Source organism: Polistes dominula, unplaced genomic scaffold (genome assembly GCF_049000335.1).
Source record: "Polistes dominula isolate Pdom_NZ unplaced genomic scaffold, Pdom_raw_medaka contig_83, whole genome shotgun sequence".
Taxonomy (NCBI): domain Eukaryota; kingdom Metazoa; phylum Arthropoda; class Insecta; order Hymenoptera; family Vespidae; genus Polistes; species Polistes dominula.
In genome coordinates, this window is record NW_028301032.1 from 485183 (window position 1) to 505766 (window position 20584).

At 36.6% G+C, this 20584-nt stretch overlaps 3 protein-coding genes across 7 annotated transcripts; 2 read left to right on the forward strand and 1 right to left on the reverse strand.

Moving 5' to 3' along the window:
- The first annotated feature begins 701 nt into the window (after window positions 1-701).
- LOC107071078 (uncharacterized) lies at window positions 702-11460 on the forward strand. 5 transcript variants are annotated; one of them, XM_089174373.1, is made up of 12 exons: window positions 707-1533; window positions 2015-2962; window positions 3044-3378; window positions 3481-3657; window positions 3769-3970; window positions 6580-6752; window positions 6996-7058; window positions 7150-7277; window positions 7355-7726; window positions 8334-8677; window positions 8750-9016; window positions 9105-11460. In XM_089174373.1, exons 2-12 carry the CDS (start codon window positions 2023-2025, stop codon window positions 9545-9547), a joined length of 3444 nt encoding a protein of 1147 aa, XP_089030499.1. In that variant the 5' UTR covers window positions 707-1533; window positions 2015-2022; the 3' UTR covers window positions 9548-11460. The 5 variants fall into 5 exon arrangements, with proteins under 5 accessions (XP_015185255.2, XP_089030498.1, XP_089030499.1 ...); XM_089174374.1 differs by having other exon boundaries at window positions 708-1533; window positions 2015-2956; XM_089174372.1 differs by having other exon boundaries at window positions 705-1533; window positions 2015-3378.
- On the reverse strand, window positions 9828-14749 carry LOC149031878 (uncharacterized). Its single transcript, XM_089174377.1, has one exon. It carries the CDS (start codon window positions 14194-14196, stop codon window positions 13093-13095), a length of 1104 nt encoding a protein of 367 aa, XP_089030503.1. The 5' UTR covers window positions 14197-14749; the 3' UTR covers window positions 9828-13092.
- A 1508-nt stretch (window positions 14750-16257) lies between these two features.
- Window positions 16258-20554, forward strand: LOC107071038 (uncharacterized). The gene is made up of 5 exons (XM_015329692.2): window positions 16258-17756; window positions 17831-18082; window positions 18173-18555; window positions 18632-18786; window positions 18853-20554. The coding sequence occupies exons 1-5, from the start codon at window positions 17036-17038 to the stop codon at window positions 19157-19159; spliced, it is 1818 nt and encodes a 605-aa protein (XP_015185178.1). The 5' UTR covers window positions 16258-17035; the 3' UTR covers window positions 19160-20554.
- Window positions 20555-20584: the final 30 nt, after the last annotated feature.

Consider the following 20584-nt stretch of genomic DNA (forward strand, 5'->3'; position numbering starts at 1 on the left):
ATGTACAAAACTTGGTAAAAGATTTTGTACAAGAATAAAGTTTCCTAATATAATGTATTTGCCATTTGTTTTCTCAATTTGTAATAACTATTGTCATAGCAACAGATATTTAAAAATCAATTATAGATGTGTATTAACGTTTTAGCAAAATTGTGAATATACTTCCATTCAATCCTGTACACATGTTATTTTTATCATATGAATAATTGAACAGAGAAATATTAATATTAAAGATCCTAAATTACTATTACAATGAACATTATTTTAAAGTCTTCTTTAATTATTTATTAATTAGTATATAATTTATATATATATATATATATATATATATATATATATATATATATATATATATATATATATGTAAATATACGTAAATTTAAAATACGCAACGGAAAAAATGTGTAACGGCCTGTAAAAGTGCCGAACGGCACCTGTTCCATGAAAGATGACACGGGTAATACGTGAATACGGCCCTGCTTTTTAACGTATTAGGTTAAAAAGGATCTACCATATCCATCGAGTCCCAATGAAAAGAGAAGGAGAAATAGGAGTGGGTGGGTGCGATTGGAGGCTCGGTCCCGAAGCTGTTCCCCCACTCCGTGAAGAAAGCAAGGGGAGTGGGGGAAACAAGGAGTCCGCCGGGGCCCTTGGGTCCTCTCGCTCTCGAACTCGCTTTCAAGAAAGAATGAAAGAGAGAGAGAGAGAGTGAGAGAGTGAGTGAAGAGGGCAAGGGGGCAAAGGCACATTCCAAGGCAGAACGAAGCTGGCTGTGAAGGTGGAAGGCACCAACGGTCTCTCACGTTATACTACTCTCCTCGACTAGCCTTTATTTTATATTATCCCTTCCTCTCTCTCTCTCTCTCTTTCTCTCTCTCTCATATTTTCTGTTTCTTTCTTTCTTTCTTTGTTTCTCCGTCAGTTAGTTCCGTCTATCACAGTGGAAAGAGATATTTTTTGTAGTTGTTGTTTCTGTTTGTTTCAAGTGAATTCGCGAGAAAGATCAAAGCTAACTCGAGAAGATATTATGGTGTACGTTGAAATGGTGATGATGGCGGATTGAAAACTTTAATAAAGGAAACTTTACACGCGACTCGCATGTGTGCATGATTCTTTCATTAATTCAATCAAAAGGGGAAGAACAAAATTTACATCTACTTCTTGTTCCTTTTTCCATTTAAAAATTTCAAACGAAGGAAAATAATAACGCGTCTTTTTATTTGGGTGGACACGAGAAGATGCCCTCTTCGGCATTAGCCAGAGGAAAGCTCATTCTTAAGAAGAATAATAATAACGGGGAGGAAGAGGAAGAAGAGGAGGAAGACGACGAGGAGGGTGTCGAACGTCGTGTCGAAAATAGAACGTTATTTCGACTGAGGAGGATACGTTCGTCGAGGTTCGGGCATGCGGAAGGTATCATCTTCTGCTACTTCTTCTTATTCTTCTTGTTCTTCTTCTTGTTCTTTGGTGGAAACGACGATCGAAAGGAATTCGATTGGGAGGTCTAAATCGTTGAGATTGATCTTTCGCCAGGTGAGAGAGAGCCACTCCTTTATTTTCAATTTTTACAATAAATCGAATTACCGGACAGGAAATATATTCGTGACATCTAATTCGAATTTGAATTACGTCAAACAGTTAGTGATAATTCAATCTTATCTGATTTGACAAATACGACAGAGTATTTTTATTTGTAATATCAAGATGCAGTTGGGGGGGGGGGGGAGAAATAAATTCAGGAATTGTTGTAACCATCAGTTCTTAGGCTTCTTATTGTTTAAATGTCTTTAAAAAAGGGTGACAAGATTTTCTTCCAAAGTTTTTATTACCTGTCTCTTTCGAAATCCGAAATAATCGATCAACTCTAACGAAATTTCTTTAATAGAAACTTTCGCTTTCACTGACCACGTGTATTTAAATACGACATTTGCTTTCTCTCCGAGGTTTACACGTTTTTTGGGATGAATCTATAATTAGTTTCGGCTGATCGTAAAAAAATATTATTTCTATTTAGATATCAGCATGTCTCAGGGCTCGTCGTTGTCGAACGATTTGGACGGGACGATGTGCGATTTGGAGGGAAGTCAACAACAACAACAGCATCCTTGTCAATGTTCAACGATGAGTGGAATTAATTCAATAAGAACGCAACGAGATAGAACTGATAGAAGCGTCATGGGAAGTACGAGAATTTCTAATAATCAGGAACTACCACGAGGATTGGAAACGTTGCAGAGTGCATTCGAACCTTTGAGAAGATTGGACAGCCCAATGTCTCATCAGGAGGCAAGAAGCGTTGAGATTATGGAGCATCAAAACACACCTTTAACGCGACACGCTAGAAATGTTCCCTGTAGTCCAAGAAATTTAGATCTTTCGCGAAATCTTGCCTTCGAGGCAGCGAGAAGAGTTCAGGAATCGTCGAGTTTGCAAGAAAGTCGACAAAGTTTGACTTCGAGTCCTAGTCATCTATCGGATACCAATCCAAATCCTATGGAAACTTCATTGTCGTCTAAAGAAACGTCGGAAAAACAATTGGACGATCCATGTGGTTTATCACCTAAACAAAATATTTCCAAGGATAAATTGAAAAATATTCAACAAGTATTGAACACTTATCAGCATCATCGAATACCTATCAGCGGGGAATCTAATACGCCTGAACGAAACGTTCATGGACATTTTCACGGTGATTCTCACGTGCATTTACACAAGCACAACGTCGATAACACGTCGAGAACTAATGCGAATTTAGAAGCAAGCGAGGGTCTTAAAGGATTCCAACAGCGACAACAACATAGCCATCATCATCACGGAACACCAAAGACCTCGAGCGTGACTCATCATCACGGGTCGGCGATGATACACCATGCGGGGGGACACCATCATGGAAATCTTGCTGCCGGGTTGGTCGGTCATATACATAGTAACCCTACAACGAGTTTAAGTGGATCTGGTAATGGTAACCCAACGATTAATCATGGAAATACTGTGACCGGTAGTAATAATTCAAACTCTCATCATCACGCAAATCCTATCGCAGCGGGTACAAGTACGACAACTATGACAACGACGACGATTACGATGACGACAACTACGACGATGATGTCCGCGGTAGCTGGGACAACAACTACGACATCGATCATAGGACAAAAAGGTTCACCTTTGACGAGTCATCGTCATCCAACCGTGTCGAGTGCAATGAGCGGTACGTCTTCTAACTCGAGCATGATGAATCACGGTGGATCACCAAGTGTACATCGGCACGTCTCGGTAAACGCGAGTGCGAGTTTGTCAGCAACCCCATTAGTTGCCAGACATCACGGCAGCAGTTCGACCGGTAGCTTGACTGGTCGTTCGAGCGTCAATCATCATCACGTGAGTTCTGGTATCTCTTGCGAATCTTCCTCGTCGAATGCGAATACCAGAACTCACAGCAGGTTAGATCACGTTCACGATCACCATCATCTATTGCAACAGGTGCATTCTTTACACCCTGATTCGAGATCGAGAGATAGAGCAGCTTCATTGGTTCATCCACTCGACGAACAACAACATCATTCTCATCATCATGGACACGTTCATGCACATGGTCATCCTCACTTGCAAAGCAACGATACCAAAAATTCATCCCTGATAAGAATGGACGCTATTCAGGTTGATATAAATTAAAGCAATTATATTACCTTCCATTAATATTCTAGTATTTGACGACAGATAAGTTAGATTTATAAAATCATCTTCTCTTTGTATGATTTACACGATTAGGTGTCAGCACCGTCAAAGAGTAGCAAGTGTCAGTGTCATGCGGTACAACAGGGTAACAGGAACAAGAGAAATTCCGAGGGTGAGACTGACGACAGTGGTGGAATAGTCGAAGTAACGTCAAGAACCCATCAACCACCGGCTTTACCACCACGACCACCACCCAGACCAACCAGACGTTATGAGACAGCATCCGCCGATCAATGCAAGTATTTTGTTTAAACTGTTTTCCTTTTAAAAATCCACCTACCTTTTGACAACCCCTGAAGCAACATCCCTTAGAACTTGAACAAAATACCGTAAGGGCTCGCTACGATCTCCCGAGTTATATCGACCAGTCGTAGTTTTCAGCTAACCGAGTGAAGGACGACGATTCGTGTCGTCGAAAGGTTTACGCGAAAAGGAACATCATCCGACAAACGTTACTTTCTCCTGTTTTAACGCGATTAACAAAATTACGGGATTAAAAAGATCATTTGTGTAAATAATTATCCATGACCCTCGGGAAAAATATTTCTATTGAAATACTTTCAGGACTATTATACGTGTGACATATGCCGATCACCACCACCTGTGGGACATCTCCTCAACGTGACAAGTACCCCAACTTCCTACCCCTTTTCCTATTCCCTTACATTGATGTCATTTGTTACAACCCATCTACGTCTTTTGTTAAAATACTCAAATATATATTAGTGCATTACTGTGTAAGTGATTTGTTCTTTCGATTTAAACAAATGGAACAAGATCAAAATAAAAAGATGAATTGTAAAGAAGAAAAAGTGCTGAACGCACATTTATTGATGAACTTCGAGGAAGGGAGAGTGCGTAATAAAGTGGTGACCTTGAACCATGAAGCTTTCCCGTTGATAGAGGGGTGAAGAGGAGAAGGAGGCAGAGGGAGGAGGGAGGAGGGGGAGGAACGTCTTTGGATCGCTAGGTTACCTATTGACATTTTAAAGTAAAAGAGTTCATATATCGAGAGCGTGCGCTTTCAAGAATTTCTTCTCCCAAGTATCATTATGTTCCAACGAGTTAGATATTCTACGTGTGTTCCCACGGTATAATCCTAACGACCACGTGTGCTATAGTTCGTTTTTATTCTATAAAGTTGAACTTTATTTGTCTCTTTCTGTGTTTGACAATTGAAGAAGAAAACATTGATCCAACGAAATATTTAATCGAAGATATTTTCTATCAACTGCAAAGATGGACGGATATCCGGTGTTACAAATAGTACGATGTCGATTAGGAACGGAGATGGAGATAGACAGCCAGGGTTATCCCTTCCCAATGGCGGCTGCTGCACACTCGCATTCCCACTTACCTCATTCTGCTAACCACACACACTTGCCGAGATCACGTTACACACATCCATGTGGTACGTTCATTAAGTTCTCTGATAAATTTATCAGATAACACTTGATAACTTAATGTTTTATTCAATTAGATTTACATTGATGGTATTATCATAAGGGAACATCAAATATACTTATTCTCTATTAGGGTTTAGAGTAGCTAGAGTCTATTTATAATACGTGAAACCTTCAGTTATTTTTATTATACCTTCGAGGTTACAATCTTAACACTTTTATAATGTGTTTTATCATCTTCCCTATTTAACTTTCTGATAATGTGTTTTATCATCTTCCCTAAACTTACTGTTTTATTCAATTAGATTTGCATTGATGGTATTCTAATTAGGGAACATCAAATATACTTATTCTATTAGGGTTTAGAATACCTAGGGTCTATTTATATTACGTGAAACTTTCAATCATTTTTATTATATCTTCGAGGTTACAATCTTGACACCTTTATAATGTGTTTTCGCGAAAGTAAAAATAAAATAGATAATGCTAATTTATAGAGAGTTACCAAGTAATATTGAAAAGCTTTTTTCAATTCGTTTTTCCTGAACGAACATGTGGGTGCTTTAAAAGAATTTTATTTATGTTAGAAACGTTTGAAACTCACCTCCTAGTTTTTCACGATTCTAAACTATCGAACAAATGGTACAGGTAGCCGATCTTTTCTAAAGGATCCTTTTTTACCGGTCATTGAATCCGGAAAGAAAAAGATCGTCGTAAATTCCTGTTCCCTCGTAAAATCATTTGAAAGAAGAAGGGAAAAGAAGAAAAGCAAAAAAAAAAAAAAAGAAAAGATAGAAATAGAAAAAGATTTTCAGGGTGAATGTATCTACCCTAAGAGTTTTTATTTTTTTTATTTTTTTCAAGATTGAAAACGAAAAGAAGAAAAGTTAGGAGGTAAAGGTAAAATGTTTTACAAAAAATACGGGACAGGTATATATATATATATATATATATATATATATATACTATTTTTGTCACGTTTCGTTGGTGAATTCAATTCATCGTCGAAAAATACAAAGACGTTTACGAAAAAGTATAATAATTGAAACTATCACACTCGCATAAATTGCATTTGGAAATGTTACGTCTGGTATGTGTCAGAATATTTTCTCTCTTTCTATAATAGGAATACGATAAAGTTGATTAAAAAGTTTGGCGTCAATGAGTTTTAAGAGAACTCGGTATTGTTCTTGGAATAGGAAGGTGTTAGATATTATTATTCATCATCGAGAGAATTTCCAATGCCGACGTGTACGATTGAATGGTGAGAGAGTAGAACCATTGACAATAGAAATTCAATTCGATTACTACGAGTAAAAGGCAAAGGGATTGACTATATATCCGATTCAATATTTTCAATATATAACATTTGATTTGATATTTCACGTTAATGAAAATTGTTAGATTATGTTGTAAAAAAAAAAAAAAAATATTTGTACAGGTCATACCGGTGAAGGTGGGTGCTGCAAAAAATATGTCGTCCTTTGTTGTCTGTGCGGTGGTCTCAGTGCAGGAGTTGGCAGTGTCTTTTTGGCGGTACACGCTGTCCTTTCAGCCCACACGGCAAGCTTAGCGTTATTCGAGACTGTACCATCTTACATTCCTGGCATAATGGTAAGAGAGACAAAGGTTACACGGTTCTATCTATCTATGGAAATTACGTAAGAAATTTATAAACGCGTTAAATGCATTTCACGGTTTTATTGTCAAAGAAATATTGAGACCTTCGATTGACCTGACCTTCAAACGTGACCTTTTATCTTTGCGCGAGAATAATTCTATATTCATTTTTATATTTATAAAAAATGACACAGTAAAAATGAATTGGGTGTACATTTTTGATTATTTTATTCTCAGTTGATACTGATGGGATTATTCACGATGCTTTTGGCTAGACGAAAACACAGATACGGACTTTTGGTAAGTATGAAAAATGAAATATAATCAATGAATTGAATCAACGAGAGAGCAAGAAAGAATCGCTTACGATAATCGCCTAAAACTTTTGCAGATGAAAGTTTGCGGTTCGGTTGGGGTTGTATGTGCATTGGTGTGCGTTCTCGTGACAGTTACAACAACAGTGATTCATATGTCTCGATTGCAAGGGCTCAGAGAATGCGTTTATACCGCAAGAGCAAGGTAAATTTCAATGATACGATTTGACAATGAATTTTGAAATTGCACTCATATAAACGAAAAATAATGTATGTGTTTAGGTCGTGTACGTGTTACGGTGCACCGCAATCAAAGGGTGACCCAGGTGTCTTGTTCGAAGGTACTCCACATTGCGAAGCAGTACACGGTGCACTTTACACCTGTTTGCGTGCACTTTTTGGTGTCTCGGTAGCTGGTATACTTGCTTGCATATTCTCATGCATGTTGGTTTATCAATTACTGAGTCACGAAAAGAAAAAGATGTATTGGGAACAGTTGGAACTAAGATGCAGATCGTTGTACGGTCAAGGAGGTCCGGTAGGTCCACCGACCGCTTCCTGCGGATGTTGCAACGATTGCGGTGGAGCCAGTCCATGGTGGGCCCAAACTCCAGGAAATCTCTACACGCCGAATCCCGACTTGGCACCTTCGAGGTAAGTTATCCTCTAATATCAAATCCTACAAGAGATTTCCCCCTTCTACCGTTCACAATAAAAACCGAAAACTTTCTACTTTTGATTTTGTTCAGACGCAACCGACTACTTTTTATTCTGTACCCAACTCGAGCGTCTTTCTTCTTCTTACCTTGGCAAATTCCACGAATATCGTTGAAAGGAGAGTAAGATAAAACTCCTAAACGAGACGGTTCTTCTGGATAAAAATCCCGCTAATGTATGGAATCAATTAAAGTCCGGCATTCCGTTCTCAGTATATTTCTTCGTTCTACGGAAATAAATTATGAACAACGACGATATACACACACACACAGGTTACTATATTGCTAAGAAGAACTTACCAAGCTTTTGCTTGTTGTGTTTCTTGATAATAAAAACGTGAAGTAGACACACATACACACAGTCCTTCCCCTTTCCCTGAGATACACGATCTACTAGTTACCGGGAAATTTTTGCCCACCGGACCCACCACGTGAAGCGTCATACTTTTTCTTCATTTTCATCTCATTTGATTCTATTCTACTCTCGTGTTGCATTTAAATGAGGGACCACAATTCGCGGACTAAGTTGCATCGTTTTATTTCAGACGGTGGCGATTACCTTGGTCCAGACCCAGAGGACCAGCACCAAGTCCTGACTCAAATTACGGATTCCACACGCAAACGAGACAAACAGAGACTAACCCCGACAACACGGCAGGCCCTTACAGCGTCCTCAATTCGCAATCGAGTGGTCCTTATTCAGTTCTGAACACACCCAATGGACCATACACACCGAGTACAGCATCATACAGCGTTTTGGAGACACCTGTACCTTTATGGGGTCCACCACCACCTTACAGCGATCCTAACAGTCCAGCACGTAGACCACAAGTCGCGGATACCAGGCCGAGAATGAGCAAAAGGATCGACAATTTTGACGGAAACGAAGGTTAATTATAATTAATAATATTTTGAAACCCAATCCAAACCCATAGTATAATTCACATAATTTAAATTACAGATCACAGATCGAGATCGACAAAACGTCCATCTGACAATTATGAAAATGCTGAAGAAATTTCTAATAGTACAGACCCGGAAGGTGGAAACGATGGAACGATGAAGGGTAGGAGAGCTAGGAAACCTTTAAAGGGTGTCGAGAACGGTGCTTTTCAACAAGAACCTAATCCTGGTGGTAAACAATCAGAAAGTGAATTATATTTCGGTGACGTTTCTTCCTGTTGCGGTCCCGAAAGTAGTTTCTATGATTTAGCTGTTGAGAAAGAAGGTAATTGTTTTATTAATTCTTTGAGAAATAAAAAGTTCAACAATTTTGATCAATGAAGTAACAATTCTCGTTGATATTTTGATTGAAGGTGCCGAACACTCGGAGGGAGTGGATTATTTAGCAGCTCGTTTGGGCAAAAGACAATTATCCAAACGATCAAGACTTCCTCTTCCCTTACCCTCAGACGGTGGTGACATACCGTCCGACAGTTATGCCAACAGTGACGAACCTAGAAACACTAGGGGACCCTTTTTAGCACCTGATGCTCAATACGAAGTCATCCAGCAAGCTCGTTATTCGTATTACGCTCCAAAAGAAGACGAAGAACTTGATGAAGAAGCTGCTACGTCGAGTTACTTTAGAGAAGAGGATACTGATCGTCCAAGGGAAAGGGATTACAGGGACTATCATAGCGGTCAGGAAGAGGAAACACCTCAGTGTTGTTTGAGCGACTCCACGACTTTGGATTCTGGCTGGCAGAGTGGTGAACAACAGCAATCGGATGATAATGTTAGACCAGTTAACGTGTAAATCGATTGTTTTTTTCCTTTGGAAATAGAAAATCGATGTAGGAAGAGCTGTAGGAATTTCCTCATACTTCAAGAACAATTAACAGTCACCCTTTCGATTTTTCTGAGACTGAAATGACGTTGCCATAATATGAAATTATATTTAAAAGGCCAAGAAGACGCGATATATATTGAAATATTCATTTCTTTTCTTGTTTTCGGATATAAGATGAGATTTTTTATAATGTGGTTAACAAAAATATTATTTAGAGAAAGATAGAGAGAGAAAGAGAGAGAGAGAGAGAGAGAGAGAGAGAGAGAGAGGTTTATTATAGGATAGTTTAAATGACAATTTTTTTTCTCTCTCAACGATGTCGTTCATGGTTGCTCGTAGTATAATTGTTAATAGTATTTTAAGTATACTATAATCGTAAGAACACAAATTACGCCATTTATTTTCTTGACGAACATTATAATATTAATATTAATATTAATATTAATAATAATAATAATAATAATAATAATAATAATGATAGAGTAATTATCCACGAACGGAAGAAAGAGGCTTGTTGTTGAGTACGATGCAGTAGCAACGAATAATTCACATGCAAATTTGAATGAACATTTTGAAAACTATAATTAGAAAAATTATTGCAATGGGTTTTATTCGGTGCATGTATATGTATGTATGCACGTATGATGTATGTATGTATGAATGGGTGTATGTCATTTGTTGGACTTGTCCTACGACGATTTAATTTTCGTCGTTTATTCTAAAGAAAGAAAAAAAAAACCAACGTCCATGTACAAAAGTGTGCTTTACTCTTGCCAATAATATTATTAATAATCTTGTTAGATGTTTTTTTAGCCTTATACATTTTCGATGAGCGCTAATTAATTCATTCATTAATTGTTGTCCATCGTAACGTTGTTATCTATAACGTTAATAATAATTATTATTATTATTATCTCGTTATTTAAGATGAATTATTAGTCCAAAATATCTTTCGTATTTTTTATTTTATTTACACGCGCGTACACTCGTTTTTTTTTTTTTTTTTTTTTTTTTAAAGTTCCTTTCCTCTAAACAATTTTAAATTACAACGATAATAATTCACATTTATATTCCATCAATTTGTAATTAAAATTTATTTCTGTTAGATTAATCAAACTACTTTATGCATAATTATTACACAAACAATTCAGGTGGACCAAGGATAGATTAAAAAAAAAAAAAAAAAGAAAAAAAGATCGTTGTTTAAAATCAATAGGAAAAGTAGATAGAAAAAAATCGAATGTTTGCGTTATCGATTTGTCATTTTTCATCGCAAAAAAAAAAAAAGAAAAATAAAAAATAGACAAAGTTAACAAACATAAATGACATAATTTTATATCGCAAAGAATAATTGAGAGAACTTAGATAAAGGAAAAATAGTGAAAAGTAAGCGATGTGAGAAAGAATTGCATAATTTTCAAAAATAATAATAGTTTAAAACGTTGTTTACTCGATGAAGAAGTGTACCTTAACTTAAGAAAAAGAGAAAGGAAGACGTATATATACATATATACTAGGGGTGCCCCGCCACGCGTTGCTGTGGCTCACAATCAGTCCGATACACACGTCTTTAAGTAAACGAATTATCTTATACCGCCATCTGTTAGAATTATGACTCTTTGTTAATAAACAAATGATTCGCAATAAAATACTATTGCGATTATAAATTGAGATATAAACTATCCTATCTTTCAAGTTGGATGAAACTGCACACAGTGTGCAAAATTTTATTAAAATCGGTTCAGTAGTTTAGGAGTCCATTACGGACAAACAACGTGACACGTAATTTATATATATTAAGATATTATAATATCTTATAATATATGGTGAAACAATGTAATAAAAAAAGAAAGAACAAACAAACAAAAAATGATATAAAATGGAATTTTCAATGAGACCACAAATATATATAGGAAAAGTATAATAATATAGATAAAAAGGAATGCATGATGATCACAAAGTTGATTGGCGTTGTCATTATTTGCAATTATCATTTTTCTTTTCTTTTGAACTCTTGTGTCCCTTATAGTATTGACCAATATCAGATTATTATAAGATTTCAAAACGGGGTCTAGCTGAAGCAAAACACTGTCGCAATGGTATTAAATTACAACAAGAAAGGAAAACACAAAACCTGGCACACGTTATCAAGTTTATTGGAATCGATTTTATTAAGATGGAATCAAAAGTTTATAAACTGAATAATAATTGATTTTTGTTTTTTTTTTACAATATTTATTTTGAAAATATTCATATTAAAAAATTGCACAAACTTTTGATTCACCCTAACATAAAAAAAATGTACGTATTAACACTAAATTTACGGACTGTGAACCAACTTTAATCTGAGGCTTGGGACAAAACTAAAATATTATTTTGAAAATCAAGCAATATATTGGTTTGAACCTAACATCCGTAAATGTAACGTTAATATATATATATATATATTTATAATTAAATGTAATGGTAAATAGAAATTACAGCGTTTCAAAAAAGTCTCATTAAATTTGAGCATGGAACGTTTAATTAACGAGATCGCAAGCCACTGATAAAGTTATCCCAAAGAGTTGTTGTTCAACATTCAACATTGGTTAGAATAAGAAAAAGAAGAAGAAGATTGTTAGAGTCTAGACACGTTCTTTTCTCGAGCTAATGCTCGTTACAAATAATTAGCATCGTTTAACCATACACGAGTTAAGCCAGACGTACCGGTACGTTAGTTTTATTTTAGTTCCAATGCATACTTATAATCAGACACACCTATTACGTAAGTATAACTTAGCTTACTTTAAAGAATATTTTAACTAGTCTATATTTGCTAACAAATAATTAGTTGATATATATATATCTAAGTATAAGATAACTTAAGTATTGTATAATAGTAAATTATGCAACTAGTGCGAGAAGTTGTCGTTTGAGCGACTCGCTTCACTCGTGCGCTCAACTTCGCTCTCGTGGGTAATCGACAATTTCGCACTAGTTGCATATACTATTTTTTATTACGAATGCGGGGACATATTTGGTACATAATTGGGGTCCAGGGGCAGAGCCCCGGCGGGGGGCTGGGGGGGAGTCCCCTCTTTCCACAAAACAATATTGAAAAAGTTAAAAAATCATAAAATATAATAAATGAAGAACTACATATTGATCTTATCGCTTACAATATTGACACTTTGATTGTCTTTTTTTAATCGTCAATTTGCATCTGGTAAGTATAATTTGAGTACGAAAAGTAAACTTTTCGCATTCAAATTGAAAAGTAGGCAAACAGCGTCTTTTCGACTCCAATAGCGACCGCAAAGATAGTACTTTTTCCGCATGAGTAATAAAAGATATATATACCCTGTGATAATAACTTATCTAAGTATTTTAACATTTTACCCCAATCGGTAAGTATTAACGCACGAATAATCATAATAATTTGAGATCGCGGTAATAATAATAATAATAATAATAATAATAATAATAATAATAATAAAGATAAGTCTCTTTTAAATCTTCACATGGTATAATTACGTGCAAGATCCTTCGACGATTCTGAGTGCAGCTTGATTTGCTAAAAATCTTTCAACCCTTTCACGAAATTCTCTGTTAGATTCTGGTAAAGGAAGTCTAGGTGCGACGCTTTGAATCGAACTGGTAGGATTGATATTTAATCCATTTTCTGATAATCCACGATCGTGATCCAATATATCAGGTCTAGGTGGTGGAGGATGTTTTCTTTTGCATACAGCAGAATTAATCCTTTTCGAATCGGCTATTGTAAGATTGTTGTTGCCATAATCAATATCTGGAAATCGGTTCATCATACCGCGTAAAGCTATTTTAGCACTGAGCAGGGACCAAAAGATTTCCAGAAGTGAAGATAACAAAACATTGACTGTAAGTAAAGTTTCCGTTTGCGATGATTCTCGTTGACGACCTCTGTTATGCCAGAATGATAAAACCTTGTTCTCATTATGAAGTGAAACGTATCGTTGATTGCTTTTATTTTCCATTTGATTTTCCAACTCGTTACCAGAGATCGGCATACTTCTTTCGTATAATATCGAACTCTCTCCTTTGAGATCATCGTAAACGAGTCCCCCCTTGTCACTTTCGTTAACAAATTTCTCCATTTTCATAGTGGTTTCTTCGATGATACTGGTTACATTATTGTTATCATTATTATTTAAATTATTATCATCGATAACGATAAATGGTTGTTGTTGTTGTTGTTGATCGTTCGAGCTAGTACGAAGAATTTCTTCCATAGACAAAATAGAAGCGTTACTTGTTTCAGCTACCGCAGCTATGTCGAGGATAGTCACGACGAAACAAATTATGGCTGCCAGTAATGAGAAAATATTTGCGGAAAAAAATATCGTTATGTTACGATCGATGTACCATCTTCTCCAAGCGAGTAATCCCGTGACGAACGGTACCAAACATGCCACGGATAAAACAGCCCCTTGAACCGACATAGCTAGGGTTCCTAAAAGGAGGGAAAGTGCGCCTAATCCAAAATGTACCAAAGCAAGACCACCCACTGTTGATGCTGAATAACGTCGTTCTGAAGGATACAAAGACGAAAGTGCTGGTTTTGTTTTCACTTTTATCACGTAAACGTTCTCCATCGTGTCTTCTTTTTTAATTTGATCTTACGTGGGTTAGTAAGAAATAGTTTATGATTATATTTTACGTTAACCCAAACAACGACACAACCAATCGGATAAGGATTTCACAGAGGCGTAACGATTTCTTAATACTTCAACGATTTTTCCATTATTTTTTTTTCTACTTCTTCCTTAATTAACGTTATGCAAGCGCAACCGATTGTCTAGCGACGCGATTATTCTCAAAGTCATCTCTCTTTTTTATTATTTTCTTGATTCTTTACAAACTTGGTTTAACATTTCGACACAGACGTTCTTTTTCCAACGGATATTCCGTAAACAAATTGTTTATTATGTTTATTATGTTGCACACGATCTAAAACTCTCACTTTCTATTTTTCTGCAATCTCGTAACTTCAACCTCCCCCTCTTGTTTAAAATAGTATTATACTTAGAACGAAATAAGAGTTAATAACGTAGGAATTAATTATGATAATTAATATTACGTTAAACGTTAAGAGTGATCTATCACGTTAGACGTTTGAACGGTAACTGAGAGATACTGCATAGTGTGTCTTGGTTGGAAGAAATTGGCTACAAACTCTTCTACGTACACCTCCCACGCGGGAGACTTGCAGTGAAAGGGACAACAGAGAACGATGAATAGATATACTAGTATCCTACAGTGTTACATTAAGTTTCTTTCACACTGACAGACAATTATTACCTATAGTTCAATATTAACATCCCATAAGAAATAAGTGTCCAAGAATTCTTATCCTTTATGAATCATATAACATATCTATAATATTTGAAAGCTTTGAAAAAAAAATAAATAAATTAATCAAACGAATCTACAGATTTAGTTGTGAATATTACATTATAAAATTGCAGATAACATTCAGAGTGCAAATAGATCCCCCATGTACTTCAAGAAGGATCTCGCATATGGTAACCTTTATTTATTGTTGCTAGTTTAAAACCTTAACTTAACACTATCGACCTTTTATCTTTATAAGAATAATACACGGAGAGAATGTGGATGACCATCGGAGATCTTTCGCGGATTCTAAACTCCAATCCGTCGAACGTAAAAGGTCTGCCATTCATTCGATTAAATGGCACAAGTTTGACGCCAATTTATTTTTTTTTTATTATTTACAAGAATAATGCAACTAACTTGTGTGTTACTCTTCCCTCATGTCCACCACTATAATATTTCATTTATTCTTATTTACTTTTTCTTCCTACCTTCCTTCCTTCCTTCAGAAGTTGATCTCGATTTCGATCGTTTTTCCTTTCCCCCACTAACCCTTTCCTATAGCTTTCACTTCATACGTTTACCGTTATAGAAAAGTTTGCAAAAAAAAAAAAAAAACACACGAAACCAAAAAGAAAAACCTGAATTTCCGATTAGAAACGATTGGACGTGAGGAGGGAAAAGGGGGTGGCAGGAAAACAAGGAAAATAAAGTAAAAATGTTTTCCTGGTTATTTTTTGGAAGATCAAACTTAAATTATAATGAGATAAAACGAGTTGTTCGATATTTTTTGTTAGTTCAGTGACTTTTTGGCCGTTAACGTGGATGCTTCAACGACTTTCTCTCTCCTTTCCCCTCCCCCTCGTTCTTTTTATCTCTCTCTCTCTCTCTCTCTCTCTCTCTTTGCACGTGCACTTGGATATAGAAAGGAAAGGGAAAGAGAAAAAGATCATGTTTGTGACCGAAATGCATTCGTATTGGAGCAGCTGTTGCGATTGGGGCACGCGTCCCAACGGTCGTGGCAACAGCAGCTGTCCCACAAATCGAACACGGTACCTTCTACACGAGTTCCTCCTATCTATAACGGATTGTTGATATTTCAAAATATAACGTTTCACAGGACAACGTTCTAATATAAATATGTCCAAGAACATTTGGCAAATAAAAGTTTTTCAAAGAAAATGCAAAGGGAAAGATCATTGAATCTTTTCAAGATTTCACAACCTAACTTATAATAGGAAACTTTACACAATAATATATACAATATGAAAAATAATAATAATATTGTAATAAAAGAGATGAAATTTTGATGGATGTAAATTAATGATTGAAAAAAAGAAAAAAAAAGGGATAGATAGAGAAAGAGACATTTAAAATTTAAAGAGTCTATCTGAGAGGTAAACTGGCGCTCAAATGACGACAACGTGAAAATTCTTCGACGTGTATGAAAACCTTGCAAATAATCGTTAAGGGTACCTTGAAGGAAGGGAAGAGAAGGGGAGGAAATAAAAGGAAGGGGGAGTAATAGTATGCTGTTAAAAGAGAACGCAATGGGACCCTTCTTCTTTCTTGCAAAGGGAAACACCGGGCCCGTATTACATGCGACAACCACCCCTCTCTCGTACATTCACATACTACTAACTTCGAGGAGAAAAAGGCGCGCGTGGAAGAGACGCCCTTTTCGTAGTACATCTGCTGCTTAAAGGAATCCCACGTTCGAGCTGCCAGTTTCGAACTGGCAACGCTCGTGCACGCTACCAAACATTTTCGAACTCGGAACAAGTATCAGAAAGTATAATAACATTTTTCTTTTTTAATGTATTTGTCAATCTTATTAACAAATTTTGAATAGTGTAAAATGTGTAAAATAGAGTATTCACGCGTAAACGTGGAAATTACGCCAGTTCGAACAGTTAATTTGTCCTTGGAAACTTGGAGATCACCTACTTACGTTAGCACACTTTTTTTGATCGTTGTTAATCGTTCCTGAAGAATATTTCAACAGGAGTAAAATAATTGTTAAGAACTTATTGTATTTGAAAAAAAAAAAGGAAAAGACTTTTCAAAAAGTGTTGTGTTGAGAAGGATTAATAGGAAAAGATGGCGCAAACATCAGAACCGTGTGCCCCAGTGCACTGTTACACCAATCCATCGTTTTGTCGTCAATCGGAATACATACCTGACGATAGAGAAAATTTACCACCACCTCCACAATTTCAATGCAGCACCGACGAATTACCGCCACCCCCGCCACCCTTGCAAATGAATTTGCAATGCGGCCAAAGTAATCCGGCGTTTCAAGGTAACAACGAAACGCGAATGGAAAGACAAATAGACACGTTAGATAACAGAGAACATAATAGACGATATTGTTATTTGGAAGATAACAACGTTGGTCAACCAACTCACAAGAGATACGCGAGTCTTCCGATAGATGATCGTGGTGCAATGAATTATGGACAATCCTCGAGATACGAATATATTCAGGACGAGCAAAGGGGTCAATTGCAAAGAAGGCCTTCCATCAGGTACGAGTTCATTCCGCGCCAGCAGGTGCAACGGCAACGTTCCGCGCCGCCGGTCAACCAAGACGATAAACGACAAAGGGGCCGCATGCAACAAATGCATACCAACCGTAACAACGGTGAAAAAAGATACGCGATTGTACCGGGTGAGTTAGATTATCCTGACGAAATCGATGATAATCTTAACATTGACAATAACGACGATGATAACGACAATGACGAAGAAGACATTGTCAGGAATACTTGGAATGGAAACAGACGTATCTCACGACGTGGTAGCGTTAACGCTGCTCAAGGTAAAGTCAATTTTTCTTTTCTCTGCTCATTATCATTTCATTTAAAACTTTTTACGAGGTTAATATATTGATAGGTCGTTACGCGAGAGTACCTTTACAAGACGATGAACCACCGCCAGCCCTACCGGAAAGGAACCTTCAACAGGAATATTCAACGTCACCTAGGAATAATTTAGCAACGAGAAAACTTCACGAAATATTGACGACACCACGAAAACCAAGGTCTAGATCGGAGGAACGAACCCTATCTCCTAAAAGGCAACAGACCGTGAATCAAACCGGTACCCCACAAAGGAGAGTCCTAACCCCAGCTGGATCCCCAAGCAGTAACTAATAATTTTTAATCTTTATACTTCTATTATTTTTCATATAATTATATTCCCAAAGATAACTCGTTCCATTTTGTTCACATATAGGTCATAACTTCAGTCCAACACGTACGACACCTCAAGGAACACCACAGAATCGAACGTTTCCAACTAATGGCCCTCAAACTTCGACACCTAACAAAGAACCTTCGGCTAGAAGGTGTCTACCTCTAATAGAAAACACGTCTAGACAACAACAGGATGTTTGTCCAGCCAGTAATTGTGGCAGACTTCGTTACGTTGGTACAGCTCCGGTTGATCTTGCATCTATGGTTCACGGAGAACCCCCACCACGCTATGGTTATCTAGAAAATGGTCCGGAATCTATGCCAATGGTGTCTGGTTCTCCAAGGTATCAGGTACTTCCAACCGATCAAAAGAGAAACGGTTATCAGAGCGTGGAAAGTGCGTTCATTGCTAGGACTGCTGTTGTAAGTTTAAACCACTTGTGATTAGGATTAATCACAATTTCTAACAATAAATGTTTCATTTGTTTAATTTGATTAGGTACCACCGTTATCTCCACCACACAGCGACGCTAATACAACATTGGCAAGTGCATTGGAGAAAAATGATCGAAGAAATGCACCCCTCTTGTTGGTCATGGTAGGAATTTTGACCTGTGGTCTGGCATTTTATCTTTCTTGGACCCAAGGAAGAAAGTAAGTAAGAACTAATAAAATGATATTTAAATAAAAATAACAATATATGTCTGTTCGTTTTTTCAGATATTATTTCGACAGTGCTGCTGGTTGCGGTGTTTGCTGCGCATTGGCAGGTGCTTGCAGAAGTTTAAGAAGAACTTGGACAGGACTAGGTCTTGCTGGACTTTCCGCATTGAGTTGTGCAGGACTTTTATTATTAGATATTAAATCACCTAGACCAGGAACTCCTCTACACGATATAACAGCTGGTGCATTGTGCGGAGTTTCACTTTTGGGTGCATGCTTGGCTCTTCTTGCTGTCTTAACCCCAAAGTGTAATTTAGGACGACACAGGAGAGTACATTCTTGGATACCACGTTTGTCACCTTGAATTTTCATTAATACACGTAGCCTAAAAATAAAATCCCCTCATAAACAACATGTGGCAGGAAACGATTTAATTTCGTTGTTATTTGAATACTTATTTTTCATATTTTTCGCTGCGATTAGAAAAACACAAAGCACGCGGGTATTCTAGTCCAGCTGATATATAAATATATATATATATATGTATATATATATTATATATTGTATTCATCACGAATTGTACTTTGGATATTTAATAGAGTATGTCAAATTATAAATTGTAAATGTTCAGATCAATCAATTTTATGATATGCATGTACATGCGTCCATGTGAAAAAAAGTATTAGTTTATAAAAAGATAACGATGATAATATCATTAAATTTTTTTATTATCTAAGTGACCTTGTACTTCCCGAAGATTGTAAGAAATAATATTTTTTTTTTATTAACTCAAGTTCATTGCCGCAAATACCAAATCCGGCCAGTGTTCCCGTCCCTAAGCGCGATCCTTCCATTTACGGTTTTCGTATCCTATTTCTTTCAGTTCTCTTCTAATATTATCCTCCCATCTATGTTTTGGTTTTCCTAGTGGTCTTTTCCCGTTTTGTATACCGACCAACATTTTGTGCGCCGTTCGATCCTCACCCATACACGCCACGTGATCAGCCAATCTTAATCGGCGTGATTTTACGACGTTTATAATGTCTAGTTTGTTGTACAATCGATGTACTTCAACGTTATGGAGTTTTCTCCATTCGCCCGATTCCTCATCGCGTTTTGCGCCGAAGATTTTACGAAGAACTTTGTTTTCGAAGACCCTGAATTTCTTTTCGTCCCGTAACGTCAGCGACCACGATTCGCTACCATAAAGGACTACCGGCAGGATGATTGTCCTGTATATCCTGATTTTTAATCTCCTAGACAACAACATCGAGCTGAGCAATTTGTTAACCGAATAAAAACTTGAGTTGCCTAGATTGATTCTTTTCTTAAGTTCTTCGTTAATTTCGTTCGTCTGGTTTATGATCGATCCTAAATACCTAAAGATCCGCTCAAAACGACTAAAGTTCCCGTACTAGACCTATTCTGAACTCTATCGGTTACCACATATTTGATTTTTTCCGTGCTTATTTGCAGTTCCAGATCTTTAGTATTATATATTTATATTTTTGCGCTATTAATTAATGCCTCTTCATTGTCCCCTAACAAAACAATATCCTCCGCGAATGTCAACAATTGTGTTGTTCCGTTCAACTGTAGACCATCTTTTGTAAGAAATGATAGCGAAATAAAAATATGTATGTATGATTTGTAAAATGAAAAATAATAATTTATTATATGGAATTTCTAGGAATAAATAAGATTTGTTTTTGATTTCTTTTTTCTAAGGAAAAATAATATTTGCAATGGTATTTCAAATACACACAATTTATCATGAACAAAGACCATT

Coding starts and splice junctions, on each gene's coding strand:
- LOC107071038 (XM_015329692.2), top strand. CDS start 17,036: ATGGCGCAAACATCAGAACCGTGTGCCCCAGTGCACTGTTACACCAAT. Junction 17,757..17,830: donor TAGCGTTAACGCTGCTCAAG/GTAAAGTCAATT, acceptor ATATATTGATAG/GTCGTTACGCGAGAGTACCT. Junction 18,083..18,172: donor CCCAGCTGGATCCCCAAGCA/GTAACTAATAAT, acceptor GTTCACATATAG/GTCATAACTTCAGTCCAACA.
- LOC149031878 (XM_089174377.1), bottom strand. CDS start 14,196: ATGGAGAACGTTTACGTGATAAAAGTGAAAACAAAACCAGCACTTTCG.
- LOC107071078 (XM_015329769.2), top strand. CDS start 2,023: ATGTCTCAGGGCTCGTCGTTGTCGAACGATTTGGACGGGACGATGTGC. Junction 3,971..6,579: donor GACAGCATCCGCCGATCAAT/GCAAGTATTTTG, acceptor ATATTTGTACAG/GTCATACCGGTGAAGGTGGG. Junction 7,059..7,149: donor AACACAGATACGGACTTTTG/GTAAGTATGAAA, acceptor AAACTTTTGCAG/ATGAAAGTTTGCGGTTCGGT.